This window comes from Strix uralensis, chromosome 10 (assembly GCF_047716275.1).
Source record: "Strix uralensis isolate ZFMK-TIS-50842 chromosome 10, bStrUra1, whole genome shotgun sequence".
Lineage (NCBI taxonomy): Eukaryota > Metazoa > Chordata > Aves > Strigiformes > Strigidae > Strix > Strix uralensis.
In genome coordinates this window covers 14306287-14324035 of record NC_133981.1, presented here as the reverse complement: position 1 = coordinate 14324035, position 17749 = coordinate 14306287, and the positions used below count along the sequence as shown (strand labels likewise).

Sequence of the window (17749 nt, the reverse complement as noted above, 5' to 3'; positions counted from 1 at the left end):
TTTCCAATTTAATTAAGTTTTCTCATATTTCTGGGCATATCTTAAAGGTGCATACCACTGATACATGACCCAGGGGGAATGAAAGTAAATTTGCTTATAGCAAAAGGATTTGGGTGGCAGCTTTAAGAAAAAACAGAGCAGATTTTAAATGCAGGTTGAAATACAGCTCTTGAGAGCGAACAGTGTTATCTGTTGGGGAGAGAGGGAAGGTAACAGGCTTGTGACCTAAGGCTTAAAAATCCTATTTCATGTGTAAATATCAATGGGATGCTCTGATTTCAACCTTTGTGCCCTTTCCACAGGAAATGTGGCAGAGCTCTGTGCTCCCTGATCACAGCCCCTTCCCAGAACCTGGGAAAGGGACAGACATCTCCCACCCCCAGGCTCGCTCCAGGCCTCGTGCAAGGGGGCTGTGTGGTCTCTGCGTGGGGTGCAGTGGTGCATTCCCCTTTGTATCTCTGTGACAGTTGTGTTGCATCCCCTTTACATCCCTGTTGCAACCCGTGTTGTATCCACCCTCATGTCTCCTTGTTGTAACCCTGTTGCAGCCATATCACATTCTCTTTTTTTATCCTTGTTGCATCCCCATGGCAACCCCATTGTACAACATGCTCCTTTTATCCCTGCTGTGTCTCCTTTGCATACCCCCTTACATCGCTGTCGGATCCCTGTTGCAGCTGCATTGCATTCCTCACTGTACCCCCTTGCACCCCTGTCACGTCTCCCCTTGCACCTTGTTGTATTCCCCACCTTGCACTCCCTGTTGCATTGCCTCTTGAACTGCTGCATTGCATCCCCATTGCAGACATGTTGCATTGCCTCTTGCACCCCCAGTTGGAGTGATATTGCACCCCCCTAAGCATCCCCACTGTATCCCTACACAACTGCCTTGCATTCCTCTTGCACCCCTGTTGTATCCCCCTTGTACCCATGTTGCAGCCTCACTGCAGCCCCCTCCCACCCTGTTGTAACTCTTTCACACTCCCTTCGCACCCCATTGCAGCCCCCTTGCACTCCTGTTGTATTTCTGTCGTATCCCCATTGCAGCCACCTTGCATCCCCTTTGCAACCTGTTGTATCACCCTTGGAGCCCCTTCGTATCCCCCACCGCCCTCCTGTTGCACCCCCCATTGCAGCGACGCTGTGTTCACCTTGCAACCCTGTGGAAGCCCCATTATGTCCCACAATTATACCCCTGTTACATCCCCCTTGCAGCCCTGCTGCAGCCCTATTGCATCCCTCCCTTGCACCCCCACTGAAGTCCCATCACATCCCCCCGCTGCTGCTCCACCGTATCCCCCCATTGCAGCCAGCCTTCCTCCCCTCTTGTATCCCCCTTGTACCCCCATGGAAGCCCCATTGTGGCCTCCATTGAAGTCCCATTACATCTTCCCATTGTAGCTGCCTTGCAGCCCCTTTGCACTGTATCCCCCCCCTTGCACCCACCCCCCCCTTTCCACCCCTCTTGTACTCTCATGGAAGCCCCATTATGTCCCCCCCCAGCACCCCTGTTATATCACATTTGACCCCCCCCTTGCACCCCCACTGAATTCCTGTCACATCTCCGGTTACAGCTCCACACGTTCCCCCATTGCAGCCCCCACTTCCACCCCTGTTGTACCCTCAGGGAAGCCCATTATGTCCCCCCTTGCACCCCTACTGCAGCCCTCCATGCACCCCATCTCACCCCCCGTTGTCCCCCCACCCCACCCCTATTGCATCCCCCTTTCATCCCCCTTTTAACCCAGCTGTACCCTTCTGCACCCTCCCTTTCACCCCCCGCCCTGCACCGCGCACAGCCGCCCCCATCCCCGCCGCGCCGCCGCGCTCCGCTGCGCCCCCGCGGAGCCGCACCGGCACCGGCACCGCCACGGAGGGAGGGCGCAGCGGAGCCGCCGCGTTCCGCCGCTCAGCGCTGCCATTGCGGCCCGGCGCGGCTCGGCTCGGCTCGGCTCGGCACGGTGAGAGGCGGGGATGGGGGATGCGGGGCTGACGGTAGCAACGCTGGGACCGGGGGGGACCGGGGAGGCTGGGGGGGGGGCAGTTCCCTCCGGTCCCAACCCTGGCATCGCTGGGGGTGGAGAGGGAGGGTGGGCGGGAGAGCTGGAGAAAAGCCAAAATGCAAGAAATAATTTTTAAAAAATATATTTTATTAAATTTTAATTAATTTGCCTTAAAGTCCCGCCCCCCATAATCAGAAGATGGGGCACAAAGGGGAGGAGAGCAGCGTTGCATCTCAGCTGCTGCTGTTTGGACGATGCCATCGTTTTGCTGGAGGAGGATGCTTTGGGGAGGGGGAGGCCGTGTGCTGGGAGAGGGGACCTAGAGGTGGCCCCCGGTACCCCTACCCCATCCCTCTCCACCTCCTTCCTACCCCCCCCCCCCTCCGTCAGGAGAGGGCTGAGTCCGCGCGCACTCGTGACATCAGATGTGCTGTGCCCCCCCCCGCTGGGTGCGTGTGCGGCAGGACGGGGATGGCGACGGGGTCCGGAAGGAGGACGGGCACGTTATGAATTTCTAAACCAGCGGCTGGCTGGCAGCACAGCCGGCTCCGGTCGTGATTTTCAGCCTCCTTGTCCCCAGGCCGGCTGGCGGTGACACTGACGGCTCACCCCTGCGTGTTCCCAGCCCGGGGTGCAGCAGTGGGGCTGGGGCCAGCCCAGACTCTCTGGCTCATGTTTACGAGCCGTGTTGCACAGATACAAATGGGTCAGAGATGCACATTTTGTGAGACGACACTGCAGAAATAATGATCTCATTTCTGCCTTCTATAAATAAATGAAGGTGAAAGGGCACATTTCCTACTCCCAGCCCTCTGGAGGCTGGATTAAGACCAAGAGCTGGCTGGCTAATGGACAGAGATCTTTCAAATATTAATAGATCCTAAATTATGACTTCACTGTGACTGGCATCTAAAAGATCATGTTGCAAAATATACCACTGAGGAATCATAATATTAGTTATGTTGTCATCTATGGTCAGTATTATTTTTCTGGCTGTTGAGGATGCCAAGGGGGAGGCGGTTGCCAAGGGAAATGGCTTACTTGCATGTTTTTGGTTTTTCTTCTTACACGGTTAGCGGTGTGAGTCAGGGTTTCTGGGGGCCCCCTCTCAGCCGCTGAGGCCCATCAAAGCCCCCTGTTTATGCAGTGGGATCCTAAAACTGGTTAATATTTCTTCTTCTTCAGTTCTTCAAAAAAAATTAAAGTATGCCTCAATGTTCTGCTTAGCTTTCAGCTATTCAGAGTTTCAAAATCTATTGTTGGTCAGCCATGGGCAGCTCTGGGTGCAGGGAGCAGTAAGTGACACGCTGAGTGCAGGCAGCAGCCCTGGTTTTGCAGCCCAGTCCCGATGGGCACAGCCCGATACAACCTTTGAGCTTGAATTTTGGCACATCTGGTCAGTGAGCGCACACGTGTGATTCCTGCATTGTGAAAACCCTCCCTGCCTTTGCACAGGGCTGCTCAGGGTTGGCTGTCGCTCACCCCTTCCCAACCAAGCCCCTCCACCTTGTGAAGGCTTTTGTGCCACAGCCCCCCACCGTGCTCCCCCCTCCAGCTCTCGCCCGGTCAGAGAGCTTGGCTCTGCTGGAGATGCTGATCCTGGTGAAGAGCCTTCTGTCTCCCTGGGTAACAATCCCAGCTACTTTCACATTTCTGGGATTGCTTTCTTTTTTTTGAGCTAAATGCAGTTTTTTTGATCCCACATATTGGAGTGTGCTGCTGCTGCTGTATCTTATGTGGGGCTTAGAAAAAATCGCTATAGACACCTGAGTTGCACCGTTGGGTCTTCTCGAGCCTCCCTAGTGTGACTCACTGAGCTTGAAAGGGAAAAAATAACAATGCAGATTCAAACCTCGCTCACAGTAATTTGTTGTCCCTTTGGCCAGTGGCCTTGGGGACTGTCATCAACATGCTGTCCTCTGTAGCAACCTGCAGTCCCCTCTCACCCCTTGGCCCCTGTTTGCAGGTGATGAGGCCCCTGCTTGAATTTGGCACAGGGGAGGAAGTAGGAGACAAGTGGAGACATGGAGCCTCCCCTTAGTGTCTGTCCGGGGTTCATCCCGTTACCTGGGGTGCCTTGTTTTGGGGGGGGTCCTCCTAGGTAGGATGCAGGGGCCGTGGTGGTTAGTGCCTGCAGCTCGGCTGCCGACATGGGAACCGGTGCTCCCGGTTTGGCATCCCGTGCCCTGCCAGGTGTGCAGCCCACTTGGCCTTATTGCTGCCGTGATCACATGGTATTTATCAGACTTGCCTAATTGATGTTTGTGAGTTAATTTATGAGGTACTTGGAGATCCTTCCAAGAAGCAGTAGCAATGCTTGGGGCCATTTGCTGTGACTCTTGGTCACAGGGCACCTCAAAATGATGGATGAGCTGTGGTCTGAAGACTTACAGCTGTTACAAAGGGGCTCACTTTTATTTTAAAACCCACAATATCTCTCTAGCTGGTAGCAAAGGACTGTGCTGGAGCCCAGGGTGATGCTGCCGGCTCCTGTCCCTGGTACTGGTGGAGCCGGGAGGATGATCATCCTCTGGACATCCCCACCATCGCAGGAGGTTGGCACCACAGGTGCTCCTGCGTGGCTTTGGGGAGCTGGTGTCCCCGCAGCACAGCTGGCTGGAGGGGTGGCTTTATGGGGCTGGGGGTGCTGGGGCAGGGTGATCGTGGCTGCCCCTGACCGTGGAGCTGGATCTGCTGGCATTTTCCTTCCTGCCACCTCCCTCAGTGGAAGCCATGGAAATCGGTGGTGATGCTCTGCCCACGCAGAAAAAGGCTTGGCTGCACTGCAGGGCTCCTCGAGCATCCTCCCCCGGGGGCACCCATGGCCAGCGGGGGCCCCGAGTGGGGCTTGCTGGGTGCATGTGGCCAGCATTGGGCACTTGGCTTCACATGGTGAGCGGTGGCTGCCATGGTCCTGCTAAAACCCTCCTGCATGATGGGCACGGGAGCCCGCCGGGTCACCCCCAGCCCTGCAGGCATGGCAGGGGGGATCTCTTGGGGATTTTCTGGCTCGAGGCAGCCCCCAGTGCTCATGTCGGGGGGCTCCAGTGCTCCCGCAGCACCTCAAGTATGAATTTCCACGGCCAAAAGCTGCCGGCGAGTTCAGGCTGGTGTTTTCCTGCCTCTCAGTAATTTCCTGCAGCTGTGCTACACTTCAACCGACTCGCACAGGGAAGACTTGTGGGGGGCACTCAGAGCACTTGGAAAATTACATTTAAGATGAAGAGGAAGCAGCTCCTCTGGCAGGTAGCAGCTTAGCTGGCTTTGTTCTAATAGCTGCAATCACCCGAAGCGCAGCCATAGCCCCATTTCGTGGGTGCCGTGCAGCCCTGCCACGGCAGGGGCTGCTGGCGTCGGCTCTCCCCACTGCGCCAGCTTTTGCTTCATCTCCGATGGCAGCTTGCACTTTGTTCCTGCTTGGAAGAAGTGCCCTCATTTGACTTTATTGTACAAAAGACCATATTTACATAAACAGGGGAAAGGTTGGTCAGAAGGTGAAGATGAGGCGTCTTGAAGGGAAGCTGGTGGCTTAAATAGTCCAAACTCGCAGTCTCGCCCAGCTACTGAGCCTGAAGGGAGGAGAAAAAGCAGGACTGTGATTTTAACTTTTTTTTTCCTCTTCCGACAGTGTTTTCTGACACTGCTGCTACCCACAGCTAGCGGGACCTGTGCCGAGAGGAGGAGGGGATCTCTGCAAAGTAAGCTGGGTTTTTTAAGGGCTTTCTCCTTCTTGTTTTGCTTTCCAAGAGCGGTGGAGGCAGTGGAGGCAGTGACCCCACGCCGGGGAGCACAAGGGCTCCCACCACCCCACACTTTTCCTGTGCTTTCTCCTAGCTGCAACCTTCTCTTGTTATGGGTCATTGATGGGAATGATGGCAATTTTCTGTGCTTAATTTTTTCCCTGTTCTAGTGACATAGCAAAAGGCAGCAAGTGCTCTCGGGTGGGCTCTGTGCAGCCCTGCTCTCACGTACAAGGTTTATCTGTTGCACAAAGTGTTTATCTATGAACGAGCCGTGCAGAGATCAAAGATCTTTCTGCGAAATGTTAATTAAACGACTAACGGTGTGTTGTTGAGGCTGGAAGAAGGAAATGAGGTTTAGCTTTGTTAAGGAGGTGCCTGGTGGAAATATTTACAGTATTCCTCAAATTTCAGTTATTCCTATTTTCCATGGGGGAAGTGGGCAAACCTGGCTGTTGCATCAGAGCTTCTGTAAACTGTTTTTCTTGGTTGTGTGAAACGTGGGGGTTTGATGTGATCCAGTGTGATGGCGTCGGAGGGGAAGAGGATGTGACTGCAGCAATTCTGTTCCTGTTTCATGGCATAACATACAACATACCACATACTGCTGTCAGTCTTGCAGGAAGCAGAAATAAATCTGCCTGTCCTGGCACGGAAAAATCTGGTGGTGGTGATGGGGGGGATGGCTGGTGGGAGAGGGAGAGCAGGCATTGAGGATGTTTCATTTTATAAATGTGTGACAAAAGAGCTAGTGCTGAGGAAAGGGTGAGACATAAATTAGTTAGCAGGGGGAATTAGAGCAGATGTGTATGTGACAGGGTTTAATCTCTTAATGAGAAAAATATATCCCAGCTGCCTGTGGTGGGGTGAGTTCAGGGATGAGCGCAGCATTGCGTGAGAGCTTGCCCTTCTGCCCTGTGTCCTCTGCCTGCTGCCCCTGAGATTTGTCCAAAGGATGCTTGGGAGCCAGGATGGGGACCTGTGATCGACAGCAAGTGCAAAATGCCCTGTAGGGCAAGAGCGAGGATGTGGGGGAGGGTATAAATTTGTCTGAGATAAGGGCTGGTTGCCAAAGAGTGCCCTGCCAGGTTGTTTCCTTCGGTTCCTGAGCCCATTAATAGCCTCTGCTCCCTCGATTAGTTGGTGCCTGTGAGGAGCAGTAATGAGAGCCAGGCTCAAGCCATCATCAATTCTAGGTCAGTGGTTGTGTGCTGGGGATTTGGGATCGGGCAGGGGGAGGGGAGCTGGAGCTGGACGCCTGCCTCCAAAAAGCAATGTGGAGCCTGCGTTAAAGCAGCCCTGCCTGCACCCATGGTGGGGAAAGTCTGCCTGCACGCAGCGGAGAAGGGCTGTGCTTCCCCCATCAGCAAAGTGCCCCAAGGGCCACGTCGCACCCTGTTGTCACAGACGTGGTATGTGCTTGTTTATGATGTGCTCTCATGAGAGGATAACATTGCAATAATTAGATCCATTAAGAAGTCAGAAGAAATAATCGAGTTTTAAAACTGAAAGAGGCTTTGCTGTGCTCCTGAGTGGTATCCTTTTCTCTCACAGAGCTTCTTTCCTCTCTCCCTAGCAGCAGAAATCTCGTTTAGCGTTGACTTGTCATTGTTTCTGGTGTTTAACTTGTGATTCTTCCCTAAATGTGGTCAGGCGAGACCGGGTGGTGAAGAGCAGCATGGACCTGGATGTGCTGAACATGTTTGTCATCGCTGGCGGCACCCTGGCCATCCCCATCCTGGCCTTTGTGGCCTCCTTCCTTCTCTGGCCCTCAGCGCTCATCCGCATCTACTACTGGTGAGTTCATTCTCATTTTAGCACAGGGGTGGAATTACTGCTGGTCTCCATCAGGTCTCTGTGCCCTGGCACACACAGAGGTGCACAAAGAGCCCACAGGCAGCAAGGTGGTGGACAGAGGTGAATGTCCCTGCCAGTGATGGTGATAGGAGCAGGTGAGGTGGGGTTTTCCACAGGCATACTGGCTGTGTGTAGCTTTAAGCATCTCTGGGAGAAGAAAATGGCATTTTCTTATTGCTTTTTTGCTGCTGAGGCTTATGTCTGTCAGGGCAGAGTCAGCTGGGCTGTGGGATGTCTGAATGTTTCTGGGTTGTTTCCCCCAAGAACAGGACTGCAGCTGCGAAAAGCATTGCCATTGCTTCCCGTCCCCCAGCCTGGCAGCCCTGGCAGGCTGGTGACTTCCCGACTCGTCAATGCAGCCATCAGCGTGGGTGTCCTCAGCTCTGCCACAGCTGCCTGGGCTCACACTCTCCCTCCTGGTTAACAGCCTGCTCGGCTGGCAGGGACTTTTCTTTTGCTAGTAGTTACAGAAAAGGCTTTTCTCATTCTCCCTCTCTCTTCTGGGCTGGAGCATCAGAGAAGATGGAATGATGCTTTCCCTTATGCCTTGCATCTCATCCTTTCTGATGCTGGGAGGCAGGGACTACATCCTTCAGTCCTCATCCGTCTCTGGAAATCAGCAATAAGCACGTTGGCAGCTTTCCTGTCTGAGTTTGTTGCAGGGGAAAGCTGGAATAACCAACGCTCCCTTCAGAAGCCGGTGCAGTGTCTCATTGGCCGGCGCAGGCAGCAGCAGGCAGCGTGGCAGGCTGCCCTCACGTGCTCCTGGCAGATGGTGGCTCCCGCAGTTTTGCTCACATCAAAGTGACCTCCTGTAAGAGGAGGACATCGGCCCACCCCAGCACTCAGATGCAGCAGCGTGATGAAGCCTGTTTCTAATGGCGCATTTATTAGCAATCTTTTCATCAAGCATCTGGGGGCTGAAAGAGGAGGGAGGATGGGATGAAAACCCCAGCAACTGGATCAGCTTGGGGAGAATTTCTTCCCACTGTGCATTGCGTGGGGACCTGTGAGGCCAGACATCGCTCTGCAAAGGAGAGCGGACAGTGTGACAGCCTCCTGCCCCGGGGGCGTCTGGGCTGCTGCCCGGGGCAGGTCCAGACAGTAATGGGTTTGTTAATCAAAGGGGTTTTTTTGCCTTTGGACATATGAGCGGCCAGTGGAAGCCAGGGAGGACCCTGACAGGCTCAGGTTCAGAGGAGGATTGCCAGAGAAACGCTGCTGCACCAGAGCAGAGTGAGTGTGGTCAGAGCGAAGCCTTCAGAGAGCCACAGGCAAGGGTGGCAGGACAGGGCAAGGGAGGCACAGAGGGCTGGTGCCGGGAGCTTTGGGGAGCTGGGTTGAGAAAGACGTAGAGCAGACCCTGCTGCCTTGTCCTTCAGGGTTGCAAATTAGAGACTGAGTGAATATGCACCGTCGGTAGGTCAGTCTGCAATCGGCTGAGGGAGGGAGTGTGTGAACAGCGATCAGCAGGGCTGTTCTGTTTTGAAGGGTAAGTGCCCCCATCTCTCTCTCTCTTCCCGTGTTTCTGGCAGCATTGGAATCTTGCGATGCTCTGTGTTTCATGGGCACCTCATTTCATAGGGACAGTGAGTGAGAAGAGTGGGTTTGACCTTTACTCTTCCTTTCCCATTTGCTTCTTTCTGAGACAGCTTTTTTGGGATGAAATTGTTGTGTTTCCCCATCGGCAGAGGCAGGAGAGGGGGCAGGCAGCATGTCCCCCCCTTTCAGCCCTGTGCGGCTCCAGCTTTGCAGCACTGCTCCTGGGAAGTCCCCAGGAGATCCCTGGGGATGATTCTGACTTCCCCACTACTTGCTGCCCTCTTCCTCTTCTTCACTGCCGGTCTGCTGGTGCGGCCAAGGGTCACGCCAGGCCCCCATTGCCGATGGCCTCTGCCTGCTCTGCCACCAAGGGTTAATCAGTTTAGCCACTGCTGCTAAGCGTGTTAACACCTTGCAAGCGATCAGTTCAGCTTTGCACAGATTATTTTGCCTTCTGCTGAATTGATCCATCAGGATCAGTTGCTAAAAATGTTATCATCTTGCCCATCAGTAGTTTACACTGGTGCCTTTGAGGCGAGGACTCTTAAGACACTTATTCAAGGAGAAATTCACCTCTCCTTGTAGGACCAGCACAGAGCCGAGATGCTGCTTAAATCCCACTAACTCCCTCTAAAAAGGGATTATTCTAAAAGAGGATTGCACTGTGCATAAGCTTTGAGTGGGCAGAGAGCTAGGACAGCCCAGCAGTGTTGGTGACCTTGCTCTTGTGTCTGAAATAAATTCTGATACAGCATGTAAAAGTATTTGCTGGTATCTTGGCCATCAGGAGTAGCCTGGTAGTTGTACTGGCAAGGGTTACGTCTGAGCATAGGGGAAATGCAGAGAAAGTGTGCCTGCTCCTCTGTCTTGGACTGCACATACACATCGTGTCCACAGTGTCACTGATAATCTCTGCCCAGGTCCCCTCTGGCCTGCAGTTTCTCTGTATCTCCTTGAGCAGGCTCCAAGCGTGGGCTGGCAGGAGCTGTCTGCCTCTGTTTTCAGAGGAATAACCCAGGTTTCCCTGGGGTTAGCCTGGTATCTTCTGGGGTGTTTGACCCTGTATAAGGATGGCCCCCTCTGGTCCTTTGAGTGTGTATAAATAAATTTTTAAAGATCATCTAGTTTGTATGTGGTGAATGGGTTCCTGTGGTGCTCGTGGGTGACACAGTTGTTTTGTCTGGTATCCAATGTGCTTGTCCATGGTGTGATGTTGTCTGATGACTGCAGGGATGTGCCCAAATAAACCTGTGACAGATCCACCTTACCCTCCTGGAACAAGTGCCTCCCTTGGCCTGCCTGCCCTGCATGCTGCCTTGCCATGTGTGCTGCCTTCCTCCCTTGAGCCTCTCTCCTCATACCAACCTTCAAGTGTTTCCAGTTTCAGAATTGTTATTTTGGCCCATTTCCATTGTCTTGAGGGAATTGTGCAAATTAGTTATTTCGGGTATTTTTTAAAGTTTTTAACAAACAGGGCATCTCCACCAGCCATCTGCAGTGCAGTCATGAATAGCCAGCAGCCTGTACTACACCTGTAAGGGATCACACGTAAGCACAGGGTCTGGTCCAGGGACCAGATGTTCAGAATTAGTCCCAGTTAGAGCCACGATAGCATTGATGTGAGCCCAACCTAACTGGCCTTAGCAAACTAGCAAATCTGCAGCTGAGTTTGGACTTGTTACCTGGCTTATATTGTTGCTGGACCCTGGTCTTGCCTCACTCACTGGTGGTGTTTTCTCCTTGTTTCCAGGTACTGGCGCCGAGCCTTGGGTATGCAGGTTAGATATGCAAACTACGATGACTATCAGTTTTGTTATTCCTATAGAGGGAGACCTGGATACCGACCGTCCATCCTGATGTTACATGGGTTCTCAGCCCACAAAGACATGTGGCTGTCTATAGTCAAGGTGGGACTCCATTTCTATCATGTTGCTACTTAGTGGGAGTCAATGGTCCTGGGCTTGAGGGCAGTGTGGGGACCCAACAGTTGCATGCATGGGATGTGATGATCACTGTAACATGCTAGAAACACCCTCCTTAGCTCTGTGCTTGTTGGATCCCTTTCATCCCGTGAAATGCAGAGCTGCAGGGGAAGAGCACCCCCTCCATGGGAAGCAAGTCTTGCCCGTGGTTTCTCATCATGTCATCCTTGGTACGTGAGCTGACTTATTCTGGTGCATGAGTAACCAGGGGCTACTAGGAGGAGAGCGACCCCCCTGCTCCCATCAATGGTCACTAGTTTCCATCTCTGGACTCTGCAGTGGTTCCCCCGTGCTGTAACCACCCCGGTTTGTTTGTGCAGTTCCTGCCCAAGAACCTGCACTTGGTGTGCGTTGACATGCCCGGGCATGAGGGCACGACCCGCTCAGCCTTGGACGATTACTCCATTAGTGGACAAGCTAAGCGAATACACCAGGTAATGCCCCAGCGTCACATCGTCTTTGCAGAGGTATGCAAGGATGTGAGGGATGTGGGTACATGAGGGATGCTAAGCCCCATGAGCCCTGCCTCATACAGCCCCGCTCCCTCCCCTCCCAGGCAGCCACAGCCACTGACCTCAAGCTTTTGAGTTGAATTTCTCTAATAACCCCATGTCATTGCTTCCTCTCCCCTAACAACACTCTTTCTGCTCCCCTGCCAGTTCGTGGAATGCATCAAGCTGAACAGAAGGCCCTTTCATCTGGTTGGCACTTCCATGGGAGGAAACGTTGCCGGCGTCTATGCTGCTCAGTACCCAGAAGACATTTGCAGCCTGACCCTCATCTGTCCTGCAGGTGGGCAAGGCAGGGGAAGCGAGACGGGGAGAGGGCAAGCAGGAGACAGTGCAAAAGCCCAGAGCAGCACTGGAGGCAAAATAGGCTTTTAGTGCAAAGCTTTTTGAAATAATTTGTATGTACAGTCTGAAAATCTCTGGCAGGGCAAACTTCCAGGGCACGGGAGGAAATCACAGCCTTGTCCTGACAGGGGTTTGGAGTCTGCCCTGCTCTTCCGTGGTTAGAGCTGAGACTAGGGCAAATGGGACAAGTCATGCTCTGGAGGAAAGTGTGTTTCTCCTTGGGGTGGCAGCTGTTTTACATGGCATGCCCATAGCCTCTCCGTCTGGAGAGAGAACCCAGGCAGCAATGGGGAAAGTCTGCCCAGTCTGGCTGCTTGAGAGCCCCGGAGAGCTGGGGCTCTGGCAGCGGTGAGCTCGCTCCTCCCACGTTTGGGTGCTCCAAGCAGGAAGAGTGCTTTGGGGCCCGGCACAGGTCAGTGGGGTGTCCCTGTGCCATGCAGCACCCCTCCATCCCCACCGTCCCCTTGGCCGGGGGGCTCGGGGGAGCCTGGGCATGACATGCTGCAGGAGCCAGGGAGGGTTTGGCAGGGAGCTTCTCTGCCGGGGAGGGCTTTGCTGCATCCCGGTTGTTACAGCAGCTCCTTCCCCCTCCCACGTGAGCAAAGTGCCTCCCAGATAAGTGATGAAGTAAAGCACAAGGTTACCTAGCTACCAGGCTCTGGGGGCGGCAAGGTTCCCCCTCCTCCCTGGGAGAGGTGTCAGCCAACTCTTTGGGTGTTTCTGAATATGACACCTCTGTGTGGGGCTGCAGAGGGGTTGGGGTTAAGCTGCTGGGGGCTTCTTCCCCACAGTGGTGCATGCGGATGGGGCTTCTGAAATATTCAGTGTGACCCTTTCCTGTAGCAGGCTGGGCACAGCCATTAGTATTTGCATCCACTGTCCACATAAAAATAAGCACTACACTTTTTACCAAAGTATTCATGCCTGTGATGTGTTGTGTCAGCCTGTGGGGCTCAGTGGTGTCAAGCCCTGGAGCAGGAGGGAGGCTGGGGTACCTCTGGGTACATATTAAGGTTGCTGTATGTACGGATTTTATTCTTCCCGTCTATTTTAATTTTCTTTTTAATGGCTGAGAAAGTGGAAGGGCGGAGTCAGGGATGATGGAGGTCAGTACAGAGATGCCCTGTTTCTGCGGCTCTTGGGGTCTCATCCAGGTTTTAGCTGTGCCCCCCTTCTCATTCGACCCAGGCCTGCCAAGTACCACTGACAGCAAGTTCATTAAGCAGCTCCGGGAGCTGCAAGAGTCCGAACGCATCGACAGGATCCCTTTAATTCCCTCAACTCCTGAGGAGATGGCGGATATGCTGAAGCTTTGCTCCTATGTTCGCTTCAAGGTGCCGCAGCAGGTGAGGAGCCTGGACTGGCTGTGGTGGCAGCAAAGTGGGGCTCAAGGTGGGGGGCAGGTTTACTTCTCCCTGAGCCTGCATGGCAGCAGCCAAGGTGATGCTGGGAGCAAAGCCGGTGCTGCCATCCCCCCATCACCCAGGCGGGACACCCCCAGCCCCGCTCCCAGCACCTTTCCAGCACTTTCCCTTTAAACTCACTTTTCCCACCACCCTCCATCAGCACCTGCTGAAATTCCTCCTCCAGCAAGGTCTTTGGCAATGGGCTGGGATGTCAAAGGGCTTTTTAGTAAATATGACTGGCAGGAAGCATTAAATAACTAAGGCGGCTGTTGTCCGGCCTGGAGGGGCCTTGTTTGCTGCTTTTTAAGCAAAAGCCATGGAAATGTTAATCACCTCATTGTCAGGCAAGAGGAACTTGGCAAGGGGCTGGCCATTAAGCTGGTTTTCCTTAGGAAGTCTGGGATGACTAGATAGGAGAGTAAGAAAAAAATGTAAGGTAATGCCAAGACCTTTTTTTTTTTTTGGCAAAAGAATAAAAGAAGGAAGAAAAGCACAGTCATGGCTGAGGCAGCCTGCTGGCTGTGGATAGCTGGCCTGTGGGAGAAATTTGGGTTTGCATCATAAAAGACAAAAATAGTTGTTGCTGAAATACATGTTACTTAAGCGTGGTTGTGACAGCCAGATGTGCTTAGGAAGAAGCTGGCGCCAGGGCCAGGCTGCAGTCCCAGCCTCCTGCCACACTCCTGGGCACTCCTGGGCACCCTCAGCCCTGTGTGGGGCGCGGGTTCCCCCCAGCAACTCTCCTCTGCTCTCCCCGCAGATTCTCCAGGGCCTCGTTGATGTTCGCATCCCACACAATGATTTTTACCGGAAACGTAAGTGTGTGGCGGCAGCCCCTCTCACCAGACTTTCCAGCCAGACCCCTGGGAGTGTGGGGACAGGCTGTCCCCAGTCACCATCTCATCTTCCCATTTGGGGATGCACCTTGGTCTCTGGTAGCAACACACTGCCACTCCCACGGGCGATGGAATGGCTGCTTCACCCTCACCCTCCTAGCTGGGTTAATTAGTACCAGTAGCTACGAGGAGATGGGCTTGGAGGAGGGTCTCTGCAGCAGCAGGGCTTGGTGGCAGTGCCAGGACAGCCCTCTGGGGCTCTGCCCATCAGCCCTGCCTGGGTTTCCCAGCGAGCAGACACTGGCAAGGCTGGCCTGCAGGGAACCCTGTGAAAAGGGAAGGCAAAGCATCCCCCTTGTAGGACTGACTCTCCTCTTGCCCCCACTAGTGTTTTTAGAAATCGTGGATGAAAAGTCCAGGCACTCTCTCCATGAGAACATGAGCAAGATCAAAGCACCAACACAGGTCATCTGGGGAAAGCAGGACCAGGTATGTGGCCCCTTCCACCTCCCCCACAGGACCACGTCTCCATCTCCAGCCACTGGGGCACGGCAGGGGCTGTGCTCCCAAGCTGTGTGCCGCTCTGCAGCGAGCTGGCACATGTGTGTCCCCAGCCCCAGTGCGTTTGGACATGGGGGCTCGGCAGGGTGATGGGCAGAAAGCTGACAGCCAGTGTGGGGCTGGAGGGAGGAGAGGGCAGAGCTGGGGCTGGGGAGGGCGAGGGGGCAGGCGGGGGGCAGGTGCCAGCACCGCAGCAGGTGTGGGCTGGGAAGAGGAATAAAGTGCCAGCAAAGAGAGTTGTCCTGGCAACTGGGGAGAAATGTGCAGTTCGTGGGCAGGCAGCAAGGCAAAGGCATTGGGCTTCGCAGGGCTGGTTACGGAGGGAGAAAGTGGGAGGGGGAAGGAGGTAAGCTGCAGGCATGCAAAGGGCTCTTTAAATGCAAAGGTGCAAGCGTTTGCTTGCAATGAACCCTTTGCACTGAGTCAGCAGCCAAAAAGCACCCAAGAGAGCTCCCTGCCGCGTGCCAAGACCTGCACTGTGCAGCCTCCCTGTCCCGTCCCCAGGCATGGGCACTGTGGGATGGGGCTGGCATCTCAAGGTCTGTGTCCACATCCCTGCTCAGCATCTCACTTGGACTTGCAAAGGCAGCTCCAATGGGGTTTCTACAGTGTCCATCAAAACCTATCTCTGCCAATGGGAATGACTATTTTCCCCCTGCCATCCAGGTCCTAGATGTCTCTGGTGCCAGTGTTTTAGCGAGCGCTATCCCGGACTGCCACGTGTACATCCTGGAGAACTGCGGGCACTCAGTGGTGGTGGAGCGGCCCCGCAAGACGGCCAACCTCATCCTGGAGTTCCTGGCACTGCTGCACAGCATGGACAACAACAAGAAGCAGGCGTGAGCTTGGCAGGGAGCCGAGTGCCCATGCTGGATGTTTTAAATTGTAAAGTACTGCAGCTTTGATAAGTTCTCAGGGATCTTGTACGAATCGGGGTGAATGTGCCAAAGTCCCTGAGGAAGGCAGAATCACTGATACCTAAACCTATAGCACTGTCGGCACAGCGACCTAGGGGTCATTGAGCAACCTCCATAGATACAGGAACGGAAGCAGAATCTCTCCCTTTTCTACTTAGAGATAAAGTAGAAACGAGCTGAAATCACCAAGCGCTAGCCATGCCGTGTGCTGAAGCTCCTTACACAGCCACCCATCTTACCCGAGTTACCAGCACGTAGTTGTTAATGGCATTTACCTAAACTATATAAGAAGCGTAGGAAGGAGGAAGCTTCCTGGACTGAGACTTACAATATTTCTACTACTTAGAGTCCGTTGCGTTGCATGCTGCTGTGCTGTAAGAGAACCCCAGTGCTCCAGGCGTCTGCTCGAGTGCTCTTTGTGTAGCTCCTTAACTCGTGATTTATGCAGAAAACAACAGAAAACTCCACGTGTGGAAGTCTGATGACTGTATGTGCAAAAATGTTTACACTTTGAGTGGGTTTTTTCAAATCCCCAAACAGCTCCTGCATATATGTAATGCCTTAACATTGCCCAGGGTAGGGCGTCGGCGCACAGCCCGCCTTGCCCAGGGGATGGTTCCCCCTGAGGGTGAACACAGCGAGTGAGAACTTGGGGTGCTGACAGCAGCTTCACCACCGTTGTGTGAACTGGAGGGATGGAAACCACCTGAGGCAATTTGGTCCCCGAGCCTGAGTCAGCAATAAGCCCGGGGACAGGAACAGGGACAGTCAGCAAACTTGGGCAAACTCTTGTCTCACCTCTTCTACTATGTACGCTGCTGAACACGTTGATGTAAATAATGATTTCCTTAATGAATTCCGTGAATTCTGTGAATGTCAATGTCACCAAAACCAGGCGTGAGGGGTAGGAGTGGGCTCTGTCTTCAAATAGGACAGGGGTGCAGGCTCCTGGGCTCGCTGGGTGCTGAGGAGGGGGACAACCTGCCTGTGAGGCACTGGGTGGTGGATTGGAAAGGTACAGTGTGCTCGTGTGTCCTCTCGATGGTTTATAACTCCTGGACAAGTGAAATTATAGATAGAAACAGGCAATGCAGACAAGCTACACTTTGCAGCCTGCAAGGTGATGTACAGGGACGGATCCTGCACCTCCCCAGGTGTGATCCCTCGCCATGTGCCCCAGGGGGAGAGGGCTGGTCTTGGTCTCTCTTGGGCAGGACCCACGGCTGCTGGAGGGCAAGGCGGTGCGTGGTCCTCTCAAAGGCAAAGCAGCAGGCAGCCGTCACCCCTCCATCACCCCCAGCTCTCCCCAGGGGTTGACACCGGGTGCTGCTAGACCCCCCCTCGCAGACTGGGTACACATGCTTGCGGTGCTGACAGCCCTCTTCTCACCGTCTTTCTGAAGTACCCCGATCTGTACATATATCTGAAATTCCCCATCAGCTTCTCTACTCTTTTTAAGAGAAGAAACATTGTTCTTTTAGAAAATTAGAAATTTGCTGTTAATTGCTTGATTATTGTTTCTACTACAGGAGTTGATTTAAAAAAAAAAAAATTGCTGATAGTTTTATGTGGTAAAAGCCAGAAAAAGTTGTTGGGTATCTGTATGGTTTCTCATATGCCACAGATTGCTGTATGCAAAGGATTTATATGGCTATTAAAATCTAGTGATTTAAGGAGTCCACCATGCAATGATTATTTTTTCCTTTGAGGAAGAAGGGGGCTGTGGTGTGGGATGATGCATGGCACAGGGGACTTGCTCTGCTTCTTCTTTCCTCCCCAGATTTCTGGGAGATGCAGGTTTTGCCTCGAGGAATATTTGATAATGTCAAGAGAGATGAAGTCTGGGAAGGCTCAAGTCTCATCTCTTCAAAGACAATATGAATTTTGCTTTTTTGATTTTATTAAGAGGAGATGGCCCTAAACACTCAAGAAGCAAAATAAAAGCCCAGGAGGCAGGGGAGTTAGGTTTTAAGTGCCAAGATTCATCTTAAAACTCTTGAAAGTGTGTTAAAAACCAATTTCAGCTGTAATTACAAGTCTTACTGAATTCA

The 17749-nt window shown here is 53.4% G+C and overlaps 1 protein-coding gene across 3 annotated transcripts; it reads left to right on the top strand.

Moving 5' to 3' along the window:
* Positions 1–1869: 1869 nt before the first annotated feature.
* On the top strand, positions 1870–17375 carry ABHD6 (abhydrolase domain containing 6, acylglycerol lipase). Of its 3 annotated transcripts, XM_074879266.1 has the most exons (10): positions 1870–1961; positions 5632–5701; positions 7397–7540; positions 10893–11049; positions 11445–11558; positions 11784–11916; positions 13167–13324; positions 14145–14199; positions 14609–14709; positions 15448–17375. In XM_074879266.1, exons 3-10 carry the CDS (start codon positions 7422–7424, stop codon positions 15622–15624), a joined length of 1014 nt encoding a protein of 337 aa, XP_074735367.1. In that variant the 5' UTR covers positions 1870–1961; positions 5632–5701; positions 7397–7421; the 3' UTR covers positions 15625–17375. The 3 variants fall into 3 exon arrangements, with proteins under 3 accessions (XP_074735367.1, XP_074735368.1, XP_074735366.1); XM_074879267.1 differs by lacking the exon at positions 1870–1961 and having other exon boundaries at positions 5504–5701; XM_074879265.1 differs by lacking the exons at positions 1870–1961; positions 5632–5701 and adding an exon at positions 7069–7155.
* The last annotated feature ends 374 nt before the right edge of the window (positions 17376–17749 follow it).